Source organism: Chiloscyllium plagiosum, chromosome 46 (assembly GCF_004010195.1).
Source record: "Chiloscyllium plagiosum isolate BGI_BamShark_2017 chromosome 46, ASM401019v2, whole genome shotgun sequence".
Taxonomy (NCBI): domain Eukaryota; kingdom Metazoa; phylum Chordata; class Chondrichthyes; order Orectolobiformes; family Hemiscylliidae; genus Chiloscyllium; species Chiloscyllium plagiosum.
In genome coordinates this window covers 7,752,600-7,774,505 of record NC_057755.1, presented here as the reverse complement: position 1 = coordinate 7,774,505, position 21,906 = coordinate 7,752,600, and the positions used below count along the sequence as shown (strand labels likewise).

Here is a 21,906-nt window from a genome sequence, read left to right as displayed (position 1 = left end):
CAACAAAATTGGACTCATGTCCAATTCCTAGATTGGAGGACTGTATTGAGAAAGTTGGACAAGCCAGTTACATCACCAAATTGGACTTAATGTGTGGTTATTGGCAGGTACCTTTATCGGAGTTGACGAAATAAATTTCTGAAAAATGTGTTGCTTGAAAAGCGCCGCAGGTCAGGCAGCATCCAAGGAGCAGAAGAATCGACGTTTCAGGCCCTTCTTCAGGAATGAGGAGGGTGTGCCAAGCAGGCATTCCTGAAGAAGGGCTTATGCCCGAAACATCGATTCTCCTGCTCCTTGATGCTGCCTGACCTACTGCGCTTTTCCAGCAATACATTTTTCAGCTCTGATCTCCAGCATCTGCAGTCCTCACTTTCTCCGAAATAAATTTCTGCATTTGTAACCTGCCACATTCCAAAGACTCATGAACAGAGTTGTGGCTGGGTCAACAAACTGTGCAATCTGTTTGGATGATGTAGTGATCTTTAGTAAGTCCTGGAAAGATCACATGGTACAGTTGGCAGAGTTCTTTGGGCGTCTAGGAGAAACAGGGCATTGTCGTCGATGTGAATACTGAGTCACAAATAAGTAGAATGGATGGCTTTGAGGTATGTAGAGAAGAGGTGTTGGAAATCCTGGATTGGCAGAGTTCTTTGGGCGTCTAGGAGAAACAAAACTTGTGATAAAATTAAACAAAACTGAATTCACAAACGCAAAAGTGACGTTCTTGGGGCACAACATGGAAGGTTAACATCACGGAATGCAAAGACGAAGGCCATCGAGGAATTTCCATGACCAACCTTGAAGAAAGTGGTACTTCGATTCTTAGGACTCAGCGGATCCTATCGAAATTTGTTCCAAACTTCAGAAGTATAGCAGCATTGTTAACCGATTTGCTGAAGAAGAACACAAAAGTTTTGGTGGACAGGACAATGCCAGGAGACATTCAACCATTTGAAAAACATATTAACCACCAAACCAATTTTAGCTACACCAAACTTTTCAAAACCTTTTAAAGTCGCCATCGATGCTAGTGACGTTGGAGTTGGAACGGTACTCCTTCAGGAAGATGAGGATGGGATTGAACTGCCAGTTGGTTACTTTTCGAAGAAGATCAACATCCCCCAGAGGTAATACTCCACAATCGAAAAGGAGCGATTGAGTTTGGTACTGCCCTTACAGCATTTTAATGTGTATGTCACGAACAATGTGTCAGAGACGGTTGTGTACACAGATCGCAATCCGTTTACATTCTTAGAACGCTTTAAAGACAGGAATATGAGACTATTCTGTTGGAGTCTTATGTTACAGACTTTAAATTTAAAAATCATACATGTTGCAGGTCGTAAGAATGTAATCGCAGATGCGTTATCATGGATTTAACCGATAGGGTTTAAATGAGATTTGATGGTTCATTTTTTTCTTAAAGGGGGAGGTGTTATGAAGGTGTAGAAGTGTACTGTACCTTTAAGAGAGCGAAGGACTTGGTAAGCACACCGAGTGCTGGAGAATTTATGATGTAATGTTTGGTTCAGAGCAGGTAGCACTGGCTGAGTTGCTATGAAACAAAAACAAATTCGACCAATCAGTTTAAATTATACCACGAAAGTACCAAATCCCAATCAAGTTTGAATTTAGTATGTTGACAATCTTAAAAGCCAATGTCACAATCCGATGCTTTGGGGGTATAAGACCGTGGAGGATTGGACAGTTGAGAGAAGAACTGCCAAGCCAACAACATCTACACCCTGCCTAGAAAAGAAAGCTCAGTAACCTGTGGAGTAGAACCACACCCCCCCACCAGAAGAAGAAAGAAGACAGGAATACAGAAGAACCGAAAGCTGCCTGGTTTTGAGATAAGGAATTTTGTTTTGTAAATCTTAATCGGGTGTTTTATCGGGCTAGTATTGTAGAAAGGGAAAGTAAAAGATAGGTTAGAGGAAGGAGTTGTAAATAGTTGTTAGTTAATCATTCTCTGTATTACTTTAAGAAATAAAGTTGTTCATGTTTACTTTAAATAGTTCTTGGCCTCTCGAATTTTTGCAAATTACTGCACGGGATAAATGTTTTCTGTGGTGCTGGTTTAAATTAAGCAGGAGAGTTTACCCTATGTCATAACAGTCATACTGTACATAGTGATTCCTATCAAGAATTGATTTAAATAGACACTTTAAAAGTATCTGTTTTACTAACAAAAGCTGCACACTATTACTATACTCAATGCTAGTGGTTTTAATGAACACTGAAGGTTGACTTTGATTCTTTTCATTTCTGTTTCCATTCTATCCAGTTTGTGTGATGTCAATCTCTCAGATTCTTGTGCTCAGGAGCTCTCCACTGTTGTCGGTACAAACCAGTCATTGAAAGTTCTGGATCTGGGATCGAATTCCTTCACAGACCAATTTGTCCCCGCTGTCATCCGTCTCATACAGACCTGCAGATGTTTGGAACTGATTGAGTGAGTGTTTATCTTCTGGGTAATATTTGTCAATGATTATTGAACGATTACTTCGATCTAATTTATGGCTGTATTTGATCTGTTCCAGGCTGTGGGGGAATCGGTTCAGTCCAAATGGAAAGAGGCATCTAAAGTCACTGCAGGAATCTAGAGGTGGACTGACTGTTTCGTTCGGTGAATCTTTCAGTGTTATGGACCGGCCTGACAATGACTACTAATCTCTCCGCGGCCCCCTCAAAATATCTTAAGAAGGTAGCCTAGACCCTAACGTTTTCTTATTTTAAAGACAAACGTGAAGTGGATATTCTAGGTGTGACACAGCCGGTCAAACCACTCTGCTTTAAGCAAAACACAACTTATTTTACACTACATTTGAAACACAAAGAACGGAAAACAGAATTTAGAATAATATAACTATTGGCAAACTTAACCGACCCGATTCAGCAACTTAACTAAGGAGCTGTTCCAACGCAGTAACATGCCATAACTACATCCCTTGGCAAAAAGCTAAATTGAAAGACAAATTCTTAAAGGCAGGAGGGAACAACGTCCAAAGAGATTTCAGAGAGAAAGTCAATCAGGAATCATTTGTTCAAGTTTGCCTTCCTTCCGTTCAGCATCTTTTGATTACCACAGTTAAACCAAGCTCCAAAAAACCTGAACTGGGACAACTGGCGACTCCACTGCCATTGCTAAACTTGGCTGTTCCCAGAGCCCTCGGCACCTCTGCCTTCAACACCTCTCTTAAAGAAAAAAGGACAAAATAACCTTTCTAAAGCGACTGCATCGTCACTTCAGTTGCTAAAGATTATAGAAGGTAGAACATTACAGCTCAATACAGGCCCTTTGGCCCGACCTGTGGAACCAATCTGAAGCCCATCTAACCTACACTTTTCCATTCTCATGTTTATTCAATGACCCTTGAAATGCCATTAAAGTTGGTGAGCCTATGACTGTTGCAGACAGGGCATTCTATGCCTTTATTACTCTCTGAGTAAAGAACCTACCTCTGACATCTGTCCTATATCTATCACCCCTCAATTTAAAGCCATGTCCCCTCACACTATCTGAGGGATCTGAGGGAAAAGGCTGTCACTGTCCAACCTATCTAACCGTCTGATCATCTTGTACGTCTCTGTTAAGTCACCTATCAACTTTCTTCTCTCTAATGAAAACAGCCTCAAGTCCCTCAGCCTTTCTTCATTAGACCTTCCCACCATACCATTTTGTTTTCTGCTCTAGTCTCCTGATGTGGTTCAGTGTCAAAATTTGCTTTATAATATTACTTCGAATTATGTTAAGGATGATACATATACCAATTATTGCTCTGCACCACAGCCTTGTCACCCAGAGTCGGAAGTAAGTTTGGTAATCTTGAGATTTTTGATGGGTGTAAGACAAAGAAACAGTATGACTCTTTACTCTACAACACTCAAGGTCTGTATCACTAAGCAACTACATATATACATTTTTATAAGGGACTTATAATTTTTTCACGTAATACTTTCAAAAACAAAGTTTTTGTTCTTAGATAGTGAGCTCAAGTAGCATGAATTAACTTAGAGTCATAGAGATGTACAGCACAAAAACAGACGCTTCGGTCCAACTCGTCCATGCCAAGCAGATATCCCAACCTAATCTGGTCCCATTTTGCCAGTACGTGGCCTACTTCTCTTGGTGGAACGATATACAAAAGCTTAATGTTTGTACAGTATTGTAAAACAAAATCCTTCACAAGAATATTGTAAAAGTATGGAGCTGAGCCACACTGAGGACACTCCCACAGTATCATAGAATTTGTTGCAGAGCTGGAGGCCATTTGGCCATCATATCTTTATCAGTTTTGAGCGTTTTAATTTAGTGCCAAGCGTCTGGTTTTTTCCCATGATCCTGACATTGTGTCTATTTTAATGGTCATCTAATATCCTCTTGAATGTGTTAATTGAACATTCCTCCATGACACTTCTGGGCATGCCTTCCAGACTTTAAATGCTCACAGTGTGAATGTTTCTTTTCCACCCTTATTTGCCTCTTTTGTGTAATATTTTAAAACTGTGCCCTCTGGCTCCAATCCTTTTTGAGCCCAAATAGTTTCTCCCTATCCACTCTGTCCAAAACTCTCATGGTTTTGAAACCGTCTCTTAGCTATCTCCCCTACAAGGGGGAAGAGTCCCAACTTCACCAATCTTTCCTCATAACGACGAGTTTTATCCCCTGAACAGTTCTCAAACTTCTTCTACACTCTGTCCAATGCATTCACACCCTTCATTTATTGTGCTGCCGAGGACTGAGCACTATACTATAGCGGAGAACAAAGCAGTGTCCTTTGCAAGTTTATTATAACACCCTTGCTCTTGAATTCTGTGCCCCTATTAACTGAAGGCTAGAAATGACTAATGTACATATGCAAGCAAATGTCTCTACTTTTATAATCTAGTCCTTTTCCACTTAATGCCAGATTCCATTCGCCTTTCTTATTCTATGCTGAAGCCGCATATTCCATAGAACAAAATCTCTACAGTGGGGAAATAAGCCATTTGGCCCAACAAGTCATCATGGGTGGCACAGTAGCTCAGTTGTTAGCACCGCTGCCTCACAGCTCCAGGGACCCGCATTCAATTCCAGCCTCAGGGTTTGCTTTGAGCTAAGTCCATGTTGAATTGCTTTCTGGGAGTTTTTCTCTCAGTGAGGCCTAGTGAGATTTCTTACCATACCTTAGCCAAATATAAACGATCTACCCCCTGTCACACTGTCTTTCACTTGGGCGATTTCAACCCCTTCACACCATGTGCCTTTGGAACAACTCACCACTAACTGCCCAAAGACTAGTGTCCCTTGCAGCCACACCACCTTTGAAAGGCTGCTGTACACCCAGGGAAGAGTTGGTAATCTGGCTTTGAGCCTCAGCAGCAATGGCCACAAAGCCACACTGCTCTTGTTACACAGTCAATGTAGCTGACACTCCCCTACAGGTACAACCCCATTCTCTCACCCTAGTCACTGTTTATACACCAGCCTAGACAGTTTACCTGTTCTCAACCCCATCCCATCTAACCGCCTGCTCTAAGTCACCGTTACTCTGTCGCCAGTGCCCAGTGTAGACCCACAGCCTCTCATTGTGCACTGGGTGATCATCAGAGGCTGTGAGCAGTGACAAACATCCAATCAGGTCCTTCTCTTTCCAACCAACATAAAGGGATGCAAACATGACGAATTGAGTCAGCATTTTGACCCACAATGCAAGTCAGCCACTGGCATCTTCAGCTATGTCAATTATACAAGCCATGATGGTGTGCTGCACACAACTCACTGATTGGAACTGGGTGTCAGTCCTGATACAACAGAGCTCTGTCATGGACAAGCTGAGCTTCCTCATTGGGAGACTGCTCCAACCTGCCCCAATTCCTCCGCATCTATCACATCCCTCTTTGCCAAAACTTTTAATAATTTCTTCCCTGGGCCATACACTATCCGCACACCAGGTTTTGTTGAAATCTGTTCATAGTCTTTGAGAAATAAAGAATAAGAGAAAATCAGAGGTTGCTGATGCAAAGACCTCTCCTATGTTACATAAACTGGGAAAATTGAATGTTTGGACATTGCTATGTTGTAAAAAAGCATGAGGTGTGTTTTTTTTCACAACTCGAAGGTTGAAAGTGCAACTGGAAGGTATTCACATATTAGTTAAACAAAGGCATGTAACCTTTGGAAACACTGGATTATAATCCTCTATTGAAGCCAGCAGACACTAAATGTTTTAACAACCTTTGGGGGGTTTAAGTTACAGTTTGTCACAATTTGTGAAATGGCAGTGACACACAGATCTCTGAAAACTTTGCAAACAGCGATGTTAGTCTCTCCCTCTCAAGAGTAATGATCAAGCACTCAAAAGATTCAGAAAGAAAGAATTTCTATCTCGGGCAATGCCCTAGGTCCAACTGACCAGCTACTCAGTTGATGATGTAGTGTCTCATTGCAGTCAGCAACAATGTGATGTTTCTTGTGGATTTTGCCACTAATTTGAGGAAGTTCCTTCATTGACTTTTGTCGTCTGGACTCTTGATCCATAGAATTAGTTCCATTTTGCCTCCATTTTCCATTAATGATAGAGTCATAGAGACGTACAGCACAGAACAGACCTTTTGGTCCAACTCGTCCATGCCAAGCAGATATCCCAACCCAATCTAGTCCCACCTGCCAGCACCCGGCCCATATCCCTCCAAACCCTTCCTATTCATATACCCATCCAGATGCCTCTTCAATGTTGCAATTGTACCAGCCTCTACCACTTCCTCTGACAGCTCATTCCATACACATGCCACCCTCTGAATGAAAAAAGTTGCCTCTTAGGTTTCTTTTACATCTTACCCCTCTCACACTAAACCTATGCCCTCTAGTTCTGGACTCCCCACCCCAGGGAAAAGACTTTGTTCATCCTATCTATGCCCCTCATGATTTTATAAACCTCTGTGAGGTCACCCTCAGCCATGCTAAAGGGAAAACAGCCCCAGCCTATTCAACCTCTCCCTAGAACTCAAATCCTCCAACCCAGGCAACAGCCCTGCAAATCCTTTCTGGACGCTTTCAAATTTCACAACATCCTTCCGATAGGAAGCAGACCAGAACTGCACACAATATCCCAAAAATGGCCTAACCAATGTCCTTTGTAGCTGCAACATGACCTTCCAACTCCTGTACTCAATACTCTGACCAATAAAGGAAAGCATACCAAATGCCTTCTTCACTGTCCTATCCACCTGTGACTCTACTTTCAGGGGGCTATGAACCTGCACTCCAGAGTCACATTGTTCAACAACACTCCCCAGGACCTTACCATTAAGTGAATAAGTGAATAGGATAGTTAAGGTGTCACACTGGACACGTACTTTCATCAGTCGTGGCATAGCATACAAGAGAAAGGAGGTAATGTTGGAGCTGTACAGAGCATTGTTCTGGCCACAACTGCAGTACTGTGTGCAGTTCTGGTCACCTCACTACAGACAGGATGCAGAAAGAATACAGAGGAGGTTCACCAGAATGTTGCCTGGAATGGAGAAAATGAGCTATAAGGAGAGAGTAGGGGTTGGATTGTTTTCTCTAGAGCAGAGAAGATTGACAGGGGACATGAATGAGGTGTATATAAGACTATGAGGGGTATGAACAGCAGCTGTTCCCCTTGGTTGAGGTGTCAATCATGACAAGACATAGTTTTAGGGCAAGGGGCAGCAGATTCAGAGGGGATTTGAGAGAAAACCTTTTTGTCTCAGCAGGTGGTGGGAATCTAAAATGTATTGCTTGGGAAGGTAGTGGAGGCCAAAACCTTTTCAACCTTTAAAAAAATAATTGCATGAGTACATTAAATATCATAACATTCAAGGGATAAGTGCAGGAAATTGGAATTAGCACACCTGTTGTGGTAGTTATGTTGGTGCAGACTCAATGGGCTGAAGGGCCTTTTCTGTCCTGTGTGAATATAAATAGTGAGAGGAGTGATTAAGTATTAGTGGATGTGATAAGTCAAAGTGTCAGGAAAAGGCAAGAGAGAACAGTCTTTATATGAGAAATAGACTATGATGGAAAGAGTCAGATAGTTCAAATTTAAGAATAAATCAATCAACAGAAAAAGCTAGAAATTACAAAATTAAAACTAAAGGTCCTGTATCCAAATGCACATAATGTGAAGCAAAGATAGATGATGTTTGGCCAATTTGTTGCACTTGTCTATATTATTTGTGTGTATATTTGAGATTAGATTAGATTAAAGAGGATATTACTTCAGTTTTCATTTTAGTTATTGTTCATCCATCTTGTCACTTGTTAAAGTTTGTTTATTTTGTTTCAGTTTTTATTTATGAAATCACCTGTTTATTTTGCCCTCGATCGGTAATTTAACCATTTTGTCATTCAATTAGTTGTTCATACAGGATGAATATGTAAATGTTTATAATGTATATAACATATTTATACATTTGTAATAGCTCATGAATAGTGGAGACTGAATATTTTTCAATTGGAAATGGTTAGATTTTTATCTACAAGAGAGTCAAATGTGATCAGGAATATGGGACTGAGGACATAGTCCCAACAGCTTATATGTACAAATACATTACGCTTGGTTATCTGTGCACTCTTATCTATTAGACTTGTGACAAAAATTTGGAGGCTGTGTGATGTATTTCTGAATGTGGACAATGTGGGGTGAGTAATTGTTGAGGAACAAAAATATACAGACCAGGTTTCTTGTATTAAACATAAGATGACATTGGAAGCAGCTAAATCCATACAGCAGGAGGAGGAGGTAACTTGGACTGATTTGCAGGTGCAATGACAAGAGATGATTGAAATTTTGTGAAAGCATTTGGAATGTGTGCAATATGAGGGATCACACACTCGAATAAGCGAGTCATTGGAATTGTCTGTGAAGAAGTTACTGAAAGTAGTTTAAACATGATGAAGAAATGAAACAGTTATAAATAGCCTTCCAAAGAGCAGAGAAATGGGAAAAAGATAAAGGAAGTATTGGAATTGGAAAGGATGGAGATAGAATAAGGATTTGAGAAATTCTTTAACTTCAAAGAGAAGTGATAGAAAATAAGAGAGTTTTTTTTAAAATGGAATATAGGAAAGAGATAGGGACTGCCAACCTCAAGGGCTGCAGTATAAAATATAGACATCAGCTGCAGAAGAACACTGTGAGGTAAAACCCAAGGCATAGCCTAACGTCCAGAAAGGAGCTGTTTACATTTCAACAGGCCAAACCAAAGTTTGTGGCAAAGGATGTTGAGATATTTTTTGTCATTTGACAACATAGTGAAGAAAATGAAATGGCTGAAGGTGAACTGGTCACTGCCCGTGTGGAGAAAGTGAGGTCTGCAGATGCTGGAGATCAAAGTTGAAACTTTATTGCTGAAACAGCACAGCAGGTCAGGCAGCATCTGCCTGACCTGCTGTGCTGTTCCAGCAATAAAGTTTCAACTGCCCATGTGGAGCAGGTTGATAGGTAGAACACATGAGGTTTGTGCCTCACTACTAGAGGATCCTTCACAGGGTTATTAATATGCAGTAACAAAGTCTATTCTGAGTGTGTGTGAATTGGTTTATAAATTATACTAACGTTCTGCAGCTTAAGGGAACGGCCATATAAGCCGACATTGAATTTGAACAGTTAAAGCAAAGTCATTTTGATTCTTAGATAGGAACATTTGGAATAACCACCACACGTCAAGATCAAAGAAAAGATATTCTCTGAGAAGGACTTACAGACTTACTATTATTTGCAACATAGAATATAGAACTACACAGCGCAGAAAAGGCTTTTTGGCCCTCAATGTTGCGCCGACACTCGAACTCATCGAAGCTCATCCCCTAACACTATCCCATCATCATCCATGTGCTTATCCAAGGATTGTTTAAATGTCCCTAATGTGGTTGAGTTAACTGCATTGGCAGGTACGGCATTCCATGCCCTTACCACACTCTGAGTAAAGAATCTGCCTCTGATGTCTGTCTTAAATCTATCACCCCTCAGTTTGTACTTATGCCCGCTTGTACAAGCTGACATCATTATCCTAGGAAAAGGACTCTCACTGTCCACTCTATGTACTCCTCTGATCATCTTGTATGTCTCTATTAAATCCCCTCTTAGCCTTCTTCTTTCCAATAAGAACAGACCCAAGTCTCTCAGCCTTTCCTCTTAAGAGCTTCCCTCCAGACCAGGCAACGTCCTGGTAAATCTCCTCTACACCTTTTCCAATGCTTCCACATCCTTCCTGTAATGGGGCGACCAGAACTGTATACAATATTCCAAGTGCGGCCGCACTAGTGTTTTGTATAGTTGCAGCATGACATTACGGCTCCGGAACTCAATCCCTTGGCCAATAAAACCTAACACACCGTACGTCTTCTTAACAGCACTGTCAACCTGGGTGGCAACTTTCAGTGATCTATGTACATGAACTCCAAGGTCACTTCGCACATCTATACTACCAAGAATCTTTCCATTGACCCAATATTCTCCCTTCCAGTTATTCTTCCCAAAGTGAATCACCTCACATTTAGCTGCATTGAACATGTTCAAGGCCAGTGTGTTACGACTGTTACTAGCTGATGATTGAGCTGATCCATGAAATTAATCCTTTCTTTCTGTCAGTCTGCAAACCCACAAAGGATTGAAAGTGGGAGAGTGAAAAAAAGGCAAGTAGCCAGGGTAAAGAAGGGACAACTGGCAATGCCTCAGGATGCATTCCATGGGCCAGAAAGGCAGGTGCTGAGGCCGAAGTGAAATTCAATAGCTTGTGTTTCTGTTGTAACTAAGTGAGCATCTTTGTACATGACGTTGTGGGGGTTGCCCATGGAACTCACTGCAGTTCACAAATGTAAGTCCAGAAAGGAAGACTCCAGGAAACTGCTGATCCACTTGTAATGTTAATTGCAACTGGGAGACTGAAGGTAAACACTGCTTTTTTTCACAGAAATAGTACATTAAAAGCCAAAGTGATAAACAGGAAGCCTAATGAAGATTGCACATTTGTCATGTTGTATGAAGTGCACTTAGAGCATGAATTGTTGTCCGGAGCAGTGATGGTAGGAGTTGTTCAGCAATTACCAGGAGATACAATTGACTTATTCATTCATTTGATTGGATTGGTTCAGTAGTGAGTCACTGACATGGGATTTAGGGCCTTGCAATGTCTCAGTTTTGTCCATGAATGTACAGCAGGAGTCAGTCACCACATGTATTGATTGAAACAGATGTCATTAGATCATACACGAGAGGGTGTGCAGAGGAGATTCACCAAGATGTTACCTGGGATGCAGTATTTTGGCTGTAAGACAGACTGGACAGGGTTGGCTTGTTTTCTTTAGAGCAGAAGATCAAAGCAACAGGAGTAGGAGAATATTCTGCCATTCAAGGAGATCATGGCTGACTTGTGGACGAACTGTCTTTCGCCCATATCCCTTAATACCTTTGCTTCACAAAAATGTATTTATCTCACAATTAAAATTAACAACTGATCTGGCATCAATTGCTGTTTGTGGAAGAGAGTTCCAAATATTTATTATTGTTTATGTGTCAAAGTACTTACTCACATTTCTCATGAATGGTCTGGCCCTAATTCTCAGACTCATTTTAGTATCTGCAACCAGTGGAAGTGGCTTATCTGCCCTGTCTTTCCATGTCAAGTCTTTGATCAGATCATCCCATAATCTCCCAAATTCTAGAGAAAACAGGCCGAATGTGAATAATCTTTCATTATATCTACACTCCGGGCGTAAAGTTATCATTCTTCAGAGAAGGCTGGAGGAGTACATGGTAGAAGTGTATACGATTTTGAGAGGTATGGATAAGGTGCGGCTGTTCCCTTTAGTTGAAGAGTCAATAAGAAGGGAATTAATTTTAAGGTGAAGAACATGAGGTTTAGAAGAAATTTCAGGAAACCTCTTTTCACGCAGAGGGTGGCAGGAATCTGTAAGGGTAGTGGAGGTGGGAAACCTCAACCTTTAAAAAGTTCTGGATGAGCACTTGGAATGTCAAGGCTATGGCCCAAGTGCTACAAAAAGTGTGGGATCAGTATAGATAGGTTGGCAAAGGTGGGCTGAAGGGCACCTGTGTTGTATAATTCTGTGATTCTATTATTCTAAATGAGACATAATCTAGGGACAGTCCTTGAAAAAACATGTCTGAATGTGGTTTTCTGTTTGGCTCTCCAGAAGGGAAAAATGTTATAATGAAGCCATGCTGAGGATGTACTTTGGTCAGGACAATGATTGTTTTAATTGGGTCTTCCCACCTCATTTCTCTCAATGTTTATGTTGCGCACATTGCAGTTAAGGCCAAGTATGGTATTAAAGACACCTGAATGATATTTCATAGTCTAAGCTGGAACACACAGACATATTTAACAGTATCTTATGAAAGTAAGATCAAATCAGGTCAATGTATCACCCAGTTCTGAGGAAAGGTTCACTCAACGTGAAATGTTAATTCTGACTTTGGTCCGCAAATGTGGCCAGACCTGCTCAGTTTTTCCAGCAATCTTCATGCAGGCATATTGCGGATAAAGGCACATGAGATATTAGGATAGAGCAGGAAACGTTGAGTTGAAGAGAACAGTTTCAAGTTACAGCTTGTAGATCGAGCAAGGAACTCAGGGAGATCTAATGGAGATGTTACAGACCTTACAGCTAATTGTACAAATAGTAAAGCAATGTAGAGCAATGAGTGCACGGGTAAATCGTCAACAGGATGTGGTACAGGTTATAACAGGGGCAGAGTGATTGTACAATAGAGTCATACAGAATGGAAATATATCCTTTGGCCCAACTCATCCATATCAACCAGATATCCTAAACCGATGAAGTCCCATTTGCCAGCATTTGGCCTGTATCCCTCTAAACCCTTCCTTGTCATAAATGCATCCAGATGCTTTTTAAATGTTATAATTGTAGCAGTCTCCCACCACTACCTTGGGCAACTCAATCCATCCTCTGTGTGAAAAGGTTGCCCCTCAGATCCCTTTTAAATGTTTCCCCTCTCATCAAACCTATGCTGTCTAGTTTTGGACTTTGCTACCCTGAGAAAAAGACCTTGACTATTCACCCTATCCACGTCCCTCATGATTTTATAAACCTATATGATCATCCCTCAGCCTCCAAGGCTCCACAGCAAGAAGACCTCATCTATTCAGCCTCTTCATGCAGCTCAAACATTCCAATCCTGGCAACGTCCTTGTAAATCTTTTCTGAATCCTTTCACATTTCACAACATCTTTCCTATAGCAGGGAGACCAGAACTGTATAAAGTATTCAAAAAGTGATCTAACCAATGTTCTATACAGCGGCACGGTGGCACAGTGGTTAGCAATGCTGCCTCACAGCGCCAGAGACCCGGGTTCAGTTCCCGCCTCAGGCGACTGACTGTGTGAAGTTTGCACGTTCTCCCCGTGTCTGCGTGGGTTTCCTCCGGGTGCTCCGGTTTCCTCCCACCATCCAAAGATGTGCAGGGTCAGGTGAATTGGCCATACTAAATTGCCTGTAGTGTTAGGTAAGGGGTAAACGTATGGGTATGGGTGGATTTTGCTTCGGCGGGTCGATGTGGACTTGTTGGGCCGAAGGGCCTGTTTCCACACTGTAATCTAATCTAATCAAAGCCGCAACATGACATCTCAACTCCTATACTCAATGCACTGACCAATAAAGGCAAGTGTACCAAAGGCCATCTTCACTATCCTGTCTACCTACATGTTAACGGGGAGAAAGTGAGGACTGCAGATCCTGGAGATCAGAGTCGAGAGTGTGGTGCTGGAAAAGCACAGCAGGTCAGGCAGCATCCGAGGAGCAGGAGAATCGACATTTCGGGCATAAGACCTTCATCAGGAATTAATCCCTAAAAAGGACTTTTACCCAAAACATCGATTCTGCTGCCCCTTGGATGCTGCCTGACCTGCTGTGTTTTTCCAGCACCACACTCTTGACTACCTCTATGGGAAGAATTGTTCATTCTGGCCTTGTTGAAATACGATGTTGAATATTTTTCTTGCTGTAAGAAGTATATCATCTTAAAACTTGACAGTTTTCATCTTATGAGGAAGGGGCATAATCTTATTTAAAAGGGTGGCATGTGTGTGCTGGTGGTTATGATTGCACAGATTTCAGAGGAAGGAACATTTTCAAGGAGTTGCAGGAGAGAAGAGCCTGAACTGCATGGAGAGAGATGCATGAATAATGTACAATTAAAACCCAGAAAATAACATGGTTTGGTCTCTCTGGTAAGCCAGTAAAGTTGATATTTTTACATGAGGAATGTGTGTTCCTCTTTGCTATGATGTAAGGAGAGGAACTTCCAGAGCAATCTGCTGCTGTCATCTATTTTGTTCATTAAGTAATTCAATAATGGATGCAAGTAGACATTTCACCATGGTCTTGAGCTGGTTTCTGAACTTGGACTGAGTTGCCCCATAAATAAATGTATTTGTTGGCAGCTTAAACATTGAGGACTGTCTCCAACTTCACTAAATATATATTCAGAATTGTCATTATCTCTACCATTTCTGCCCATAATGCAGTTATACAAGAAATGCAAAACTTATACCAACCACAGAAGTATGAAACTGGCAAATATGGTAACAGTATCACAAACTTCATCTGCTCTCCATTTCTGGGTCACTGTGATTTTCTTTCTTGTTCTGACCCTTCAATCCTTTACAGATTTGACGACACACTAAAATGTGTCTGACTGTCAGAGCATTGAGCAACAGAATCAAAGTGAATGGCAGCAGGAAGGTTAAAACTGTATCAAACCAGTTAAATCCTGCCCATCCAGCCTTTGTGTAATACCTTTCTATTACAAAACATAACCACCAGTGTTATCAGTTACCTTTACAGTTCAAGTGGAAAGTAGAAATGGAATTTTCAAACAGAGATGAGCTTCTAGAATTACACACCCCATTTTCTTAATGCAGTATTTTGTTTTTAGTTTGTGGCAGCAAATGACCGCAAATCGGTCAAAGGTGAAAATAACGGTGAATCAGACAGAAGAGTCTGTAGGCGCACGGTGCAACACATTGGTGACTCTACACACACGGGTGAGGTACAGGAAACAACGTGGAGAACAATAATAAACAGTCTTGCACACAGTTACATCAGTAGTAAGGAACAATAGATCTGCCATTGCCATGGCCACCAGGTAGCAATTGGTGCAGCTGGAGAGCGCACACTTCCTGCGGGATGCAATCGCAATTGCCACCAAATTAACTGAAAGAGCAGGAAGTAAAAAATGACTGGGAATTAATGACTAACAGGTGGCATGCTGAGAACTCACTACCAGTGCCAGAGGTCATATCACAACCCCGATGGCCATATACGTGTCGTATGTAATGTGAAAATGTGATCTACTGAACAGATGCGAGCAAGAGATGGATATAAGGAAGTGCCTGCGAATATTTCTGAAGCACTGGAATGGACAGTAGTGTGACCAGGGTAAAGGAAAAGGGATTTGGCAGGGAACAAGATAGATGTGGGAGTTGGTGAGCTTATACATGACTTATACAAGGAGGTGATCACCTGAAATGGAATTGGAGAAATTGAAGGTCATAAGTACCAAAGAAGGCCAATGAATAAAGGGAGGTGGCAGAAGCTGAAAACAAAGTCAAGTAAGTTAATCCACATTGAGCTGATCGAAGGGAATATTGCAAAGATAGTCATCACAGTACCAGTTGTAGCAAGGTAGCTGAATAAGACAAACGCACAAAGGCAGCAACACCAGGACTCCGAGAGGTTCCCACACCAATACATTTAAGTGGGGATGCCCAAGTGTCTACAACAAGCACCTACACAAACATCCCTTACTACAGTGTCCCTGCACACAGACTAGGAACAAGAACAATGGTGTTACACATTTCCAGACCAGAGCCATTGTTTAAGAGAGGAATTCCAGCAGGAATTTGTCAATGACCCAAAACCAAACAAGTCCAAACGGGGTTCTGGGTCCAATAGGAGATGGTTGAGAGAAGCTGACAGGGTTAGGGACTGATGAATCCTGTCAGGGAAGACCCCAAGCATTGATTATTTTATTAAATGCCATTTGACTGGGCTTTGCACCTCTTTGGGGAAGACCAACGTGGACAAAAAAGTGAATGAACTTCTTGATGATGGTTCCAAGCTCAGAGAGAGGTAATTCACTTGGGATGTGAGAGGCGACTGACCGAATGAACTGATGGATAATGGTTCAAAAACTGAAGAAGAGAAAACTTGCTTTGAAAAGAGGAGCTTAATGGTTAATTCATAGTGAATCATTTCATAACCAATTAAAGAAAGCAGACATTTTAATATTTCATGTTAATATTATCTCAGGAATATATAATAACGGAGGTGTTATAACATTAGGTAAGTGTTATGAAGTTGGAGATCTGTACTGTACCTTTTCAAAGAGTGAATGCTGTTCTGAACTGAGAGATTACAAGCACCTTTGCATATGACTAGGTGGCAGTCCCAGAATGTACTGGAAAATTTAAAGTATGTAACTTCTGGCTGTGAAATGGATACCTGAGTTTTGGTTGCTGTTCTGACAACAATTTGGATTAACCAATCAGTTTAAATTATGCCCCAGGTCACTGAAACCCAATTAAGTTTGAATTTATTGTTTGCCAACATCGAACCAATGAGACTACCCAATGTTGACGAGAGTATAAAATACAGACATTTTGAAAATCGGTCAGAGAGCAACAGCTGTCGAGACAAAAATGCCTGAAGAGCTAACATCTTGCTTTCCAAGAAATTAGGAAACTCTGTCTATCAAAGGTACCTTTTCATATGAAACATACTCACAGTAAAAAGAAAGACGACGACCCAGGGAGACTTTCAGCTGGAAGAAGAAAGACACAAGATGACAGCGGCTGTGTGGTTTTGAAATTATGCTGATGTCATTGTAATAAATGTCATATTGGAGCGACATATTGTTATAAAGTTGTAATTTGTATGTTCTCTTTCACTCATATTTTAACATTGCTCAACTTTGTCTCCATTCATTAAATTTAACCCCTCAATTTCTCTTCTGCATTGCCTCCCATGTATTTCTTCCCTTTAGTTTGGTCTAACTAGTTCACCTTTATCTTTGTCTTACTTCCTCATGTTCCATCGATCTGTTACACTTATCTCCATCCTTCCCTGTCAAATTATCCCTTTCACACAGCTACCTTTCCCTCCTTTATCCTATATCTTTAGTTATGTAATTGTCTTTCTCTTGCCTCCTTCTTTACTATTACATTATTAACCTTGCATCCTTTCTTTCTCACACACACACACACATGCATCCTCTTCCCATCCCAAGTTCTCTCTGTGTCTAATACACCACCCTATTCTCACACGGACTCTCTCTCTCTCTCAACCTTTCCCTGTTCCCATAGATTGTCTGCTACTCTCACCTTCTCCCTCTCCCACACACTTCCCTGCTCGTCTTTCCCACATTCTTTTTTCTATATCCACGTTTTCTGTCTCTTCCACATTCTTTCGTTCATTTTCTACCTGATAGATTTCGACTTTCTCATTCCTCTCTTCCTACATGTTCTCTCACTTGTACAGACATTCTTTTTCTCACTCATACGGTGGACTGTGCATGATCCCTATTCCATTTAGACAGATCAATAACCCACAAGAAATTATGTGGACTGTTTCCTGACCGGATGGAAATGTGGTCCAGAGAGGACACAAAGTGAACAATGAATGTGAGAGAGGGTCGTGGTGGAGGGTTGCCTCTTAGACTGGAGGCTTGTGACCAGTGCTGTACCACAAGGATTGGTGCTGGGTCCACTGATTTTTGTGATTTACATAAATGACTTGGATGTGAACATAAGAGATATGGTTAGTAAGTTTGCAGATGACATCAGATTTGGAGGTGTAGAGTATAGTGTAATGGTTACCTCAGAGTACAATGGGATCCTGATCATATGGGCCAATGGACTAAGGAGTGACAGATGGAGTTTAATTTACATGAATGTGAGGTGCTGCATTTTGGAATGGCAAATCAGAGCAAGATGTATTCACTTACTGGAAAGATCCTGGGAAATGTTGCTGAACATAGTTCTTTGAAAATGGAGTTGTAGGTAGATAGGATAGCGAAGAAGGCACTTGATTTGCTTTCCTCTATAGATCAAAGCATTGAGAATAGGAGTGGAGTGTGTGGTACTGGAAAAGCACAGCAGATTAGGCAGCATCCGAGGAGCAGGAAAATCGACGTTTTAGGCAAAAAGCCTTCATCAAAATTGAGTATAGGATTTGGGAGGTCATGTTGCGGCTGCACAGGATGTTGGTTAGGCCACTTTTGGAATATTGTGTAAAGTTCTGGTCTCTTTCCTATCAGAAGGATGTTGTGAAACTTGAAAGGGTTCCAAAAAGATTTACAAGGATGTTGCCAGGATTTGGAGGAGTTGGTCTATAGAGAGAGGTTGAATAGGCTGCAGTTGTTTTCCTGGAGGGTTGAAGGCTGAGTGGTGAGCTTTTACAGGTTTTGCAAAGTCATGAGAGGCATGGACAGGATAAATATACATCTTTTCCCTGGGGTGTGGGAGTCCTGAACTGGAGTGCATAGTTTTAGCATGAGAGGGGAAAAATCTAAAGGGGATCTAAGGGGCAACTTTTTCACGCAGAGGGTGGTGCATGTATGGAATGACCTGTCAGAGGAAAGGGCATCTGAATGGGTATATGAATAGGAAGGGTTTTGAGGGATATGAGCCAAGTGCTGGCAAATGGGACTAGATTAGGTTAGGATATCTAATCATGATGGACCAGTTGGATGGAAGGGTCTGTTTCCGTTCTGTATATCTCTCTGACTAAATGAATGTGCAGCAATATTTTTTGTGTGTTTTCAATGTTTTATCATCCCATGAAATATATGCCAGTGAGAAATTTATGTTTGAAACTGTTTGTTGTAAATCCTTTAAACTACTGAGCAAGGTTAAATATTGACAATTGATTTCAAACTACTTAATGACACAGGACAGCTAGGTTTGTTTTATTCCACTGTAATTGGGGGCAGATGAGAGAGAAATACAGAGACACACACCAAGTTGCCTTTAAAACAACAGTGCCCAGTTGAAACAAGTCCAGCTGCAGTCACAGAGTCACACAAACTGAGATGGAATGGGTTGTGTACAGCTGTTCACAGGGACATAGTGATAATATGAACTTAACATCAGGGTGGTATGGTGGCTCAGTGGTTAGCATTGCTGCCTCACAGTGCCAGGGACCTGGGTGCGATTCCAGCGTTGGCCAACTGTGTGGAGTTTGCACATTCTCCCTGTGTCTGCGTGGGTTTACTTCGGTTTCCTCCCACAATCTAAAGATATGCAGGTTAGGTGAATTAGTCATGCTAAATTGTCCATAGTGTTCAGGAATGTGTAAGTTATGTGCATTAGTCGGGGTAAATGTAGATTAATAGGGTAGGGCAATGGGTCTGGATTGGTTACTCTTTGGAGGGTCAGTTTGGACTTCTTGGGCCGACTGGCCTGTTCCCATACTAGGGATTCTATTCTATTTGCTGCCTTAGTGAAAATGAAATGAAGAATGGAATGAGGAGGGGAAACCTGTGGAACTTGGTAACCACCTAGTGATGAGAAAGGTCACTGGTTTTTAAAAGTGTTTTGATGAAGGATGTGTTTGTTTGTTTTCATTGAGCCGTCTGCTCTGCAGTAATGGGCAGAACTATCACAGTAATTGTGGAAAAGCTGAGGTTTTGTTTAAAACAGACCCACTGAGTCAGATTTGTGAATGTGCGACTGAGAGAAGACCAGAACAGTGTGAAAGGGCAAAGGGAGACAAGGGAGAGGAGGACACGATGTGAGGCTGCAAGAGACAGAGACAAGGAGGGAAGCAGTCAGAGACAGACAAAGAGAGGGAGACAGAGAAGCTACCACCGAGAATGTGTGAGAGGTAGAGAAGACAAAGAGAAAAGAGAGAAAGGCTGCCGAAGTCAGACAGGAACGGGTGGAGACAAAGAAAACCAAGACACTGAAACAGATAGAGAGAGAAAGACACATGCAGTGAGGTTTGTTAGATGGATAGAAACAGAGATGGACAGAGGGAAGGGGTCGATAGAGAGCGATGCTCAGTTGGCTCTGGTGCTGCTGACATAGAATGACGGTGACCGTGTGAGTTTAATTCCTGCCCTGGCTGAGGTCACCATGAAGGTTCCTCCTTCTGAATCGCTCTCATCCTCTGAGGCGTGGTCACCCTCGGGTTAAATCACAAACAGTTGTATCTGATGAGAGAGCAGCACGTTGGTATGGGGTGACTTTACCTTTAAATTCGATACACAGTCCCCTTCAGCAGTAACAGTCTCCCTCTGCTGGACTATATCTGTATCACACACACATGCACAAACACACACTCACTCACACTCCCCTTCGAACAATTATCCATTGCTGGATTCTATCTGTAGCTCTCTGTCTTCTCTCTCACACACACATTGTCTCTGTCTCTCTCTCTCACACACAGAGTCTCTTTTAACAGTAACGTTCTCCCTCTGCTAGACTCTATCCATTTCTCACAAATTAAAACAAAGAACTGATAATGCCGGAGATCTGAAGCAAAAGCAAAATTTGTTGGAGATGCTCAGCAAGTCTGGCAGCATCTAACCAAAGAAGACATACAAGATGATCAGAGGATTCGATAGAGTAGACAGTGGAAAGTCTTTTTCCTAGGATGATGACGTCAGTTTGCACGTCAAACTGCTACAAATTGAGGGCTGATAGATTTAAGACAGATGTCAGAGGCAGGTTCTTTACCCAGAGAGTGGTAAGGGCGTGGAATGTCCTGCCTGCCAATATAGTTAACTCAGCCACATTAGGGGAGTTTAAACAGTCCTTGGATAAGCATATGGATGATGAAGGGATGGTGTAGGGGGATTGTCTTAGATTAGTTCACAGGTCAGCGCAATATCGAGGGCCAAAGAAATGTTCTAAGAAAGCAAAGTCAACATTTGAGTCCAGTGACTCATATTCTGAGCTGTTAATAACTCGGAAAAAGCTAAAGTTGAGAGAGCAGGTGTAAAGGGAGAGATTAACAGACACGTGGAGTCTGAGCACAGGCAGCAAAAAATATATGAAAGTTGTAGGCAAACAAGGAGATTATGGATAGCAGGGCAAGACAGAAGAAAAGGTGAATAAGTGAGGTGGTAGAGACACAGAATGAATCGGGGCGCGGAGTTTAGACAGAGAGAGACGCACAAAGTAAGGACGCAAGATAGATGTACAGAGTGAGGCGGTAGAGATGCACCGAGTGAGAAAGCAGATATAGAGAGAGATGCTCAGAGTGAGGTGGCAGATACATATATATAAATAGAGAGAGAGAGACGCACAGAGTGAGGTGGGGTGAAGGATCTCAGGTAAAGAGGCAGTGCCTTTTCTGTTATCGATGTGACGGTTGTTGTGTCTTTTACCGAGAGGACAGACACGAAGAGTTTGCAACAAAACCAGAAATTTCTGGAGAAACTCAGCAGGTCTGGCAGCAGCTGTGGGGAGAAAGCAAAGTTAACTTTTTGAATCAGGTGACTCCTCATCGTTTTGTTTCAGATCTCCAGCATCCGCAGTTCTTTGTTTTATTTTAACTAAATAATTAGTCCACTGCCCGTGTCCTCATTTGTCATTATTCTTGCCCCAGTCCTTACCGTCTGCAGGGCAGGTTGACATTTGTTTTCCTTTTTTATACAAGCGTGAAAGTTATTGTTAATGTGGTGTGGTCAAATATTTTAATCGTTGTACCCTTACACTTCATTTCCATGTTTCTTATTATTCTAATAGCCATTCATAACATGAAACAGATCTTCTGGGTCATCGCTCACTTTTGCTGAATTGTGAACATTTCTATGAGTCTCTTATGATCCAGAACTTCTGATGGCCTGAGTTTGGTTGATTTCTGGAGAGTAATTATCTCTCCTCTCTCTCTCAACAAAACATGCC

General features: G+C 41.7%; 1 protein-coding gene across 4 annotated transcripts in view; it reads left to right on the top strand.

Annotated features, from left to right (window-relative positions):
- Positions 1-16,523, top strand: part of LOC122544075 (NACHT, LRR and PYD domains-containing protein 12-like) — a 56,198-nt gene extending 39,675 nt beyond the window's left edge. For 2 of the 4 annotated variants that reach the window (XM_043683075.1, XM_043683076.1), the window contains exons 11-12: positions 2,288-2,455; positions 2,544-3,204. In XM_043683075.1, coding sequence (XP_043539010.1) covers positions 2,288-2,455; positions 2,544-2,673 — 298 coding nt within the window. In that variant the 3' untranslated portion in view covers positions 2,674-3,204. Of the gene's footprint in view, positions 1-2,287; positions 2,456-2,543; positions 3,205-14,930 lie in introns of those variants that run through there. The other 2 variants (XM_043683077.1, XM_043683078.1) reach the window with 2 other exon arrangements.
- The last annotated feature ends 5,383 nt before the right edge of the window (positions 16,524-21,906 follow it).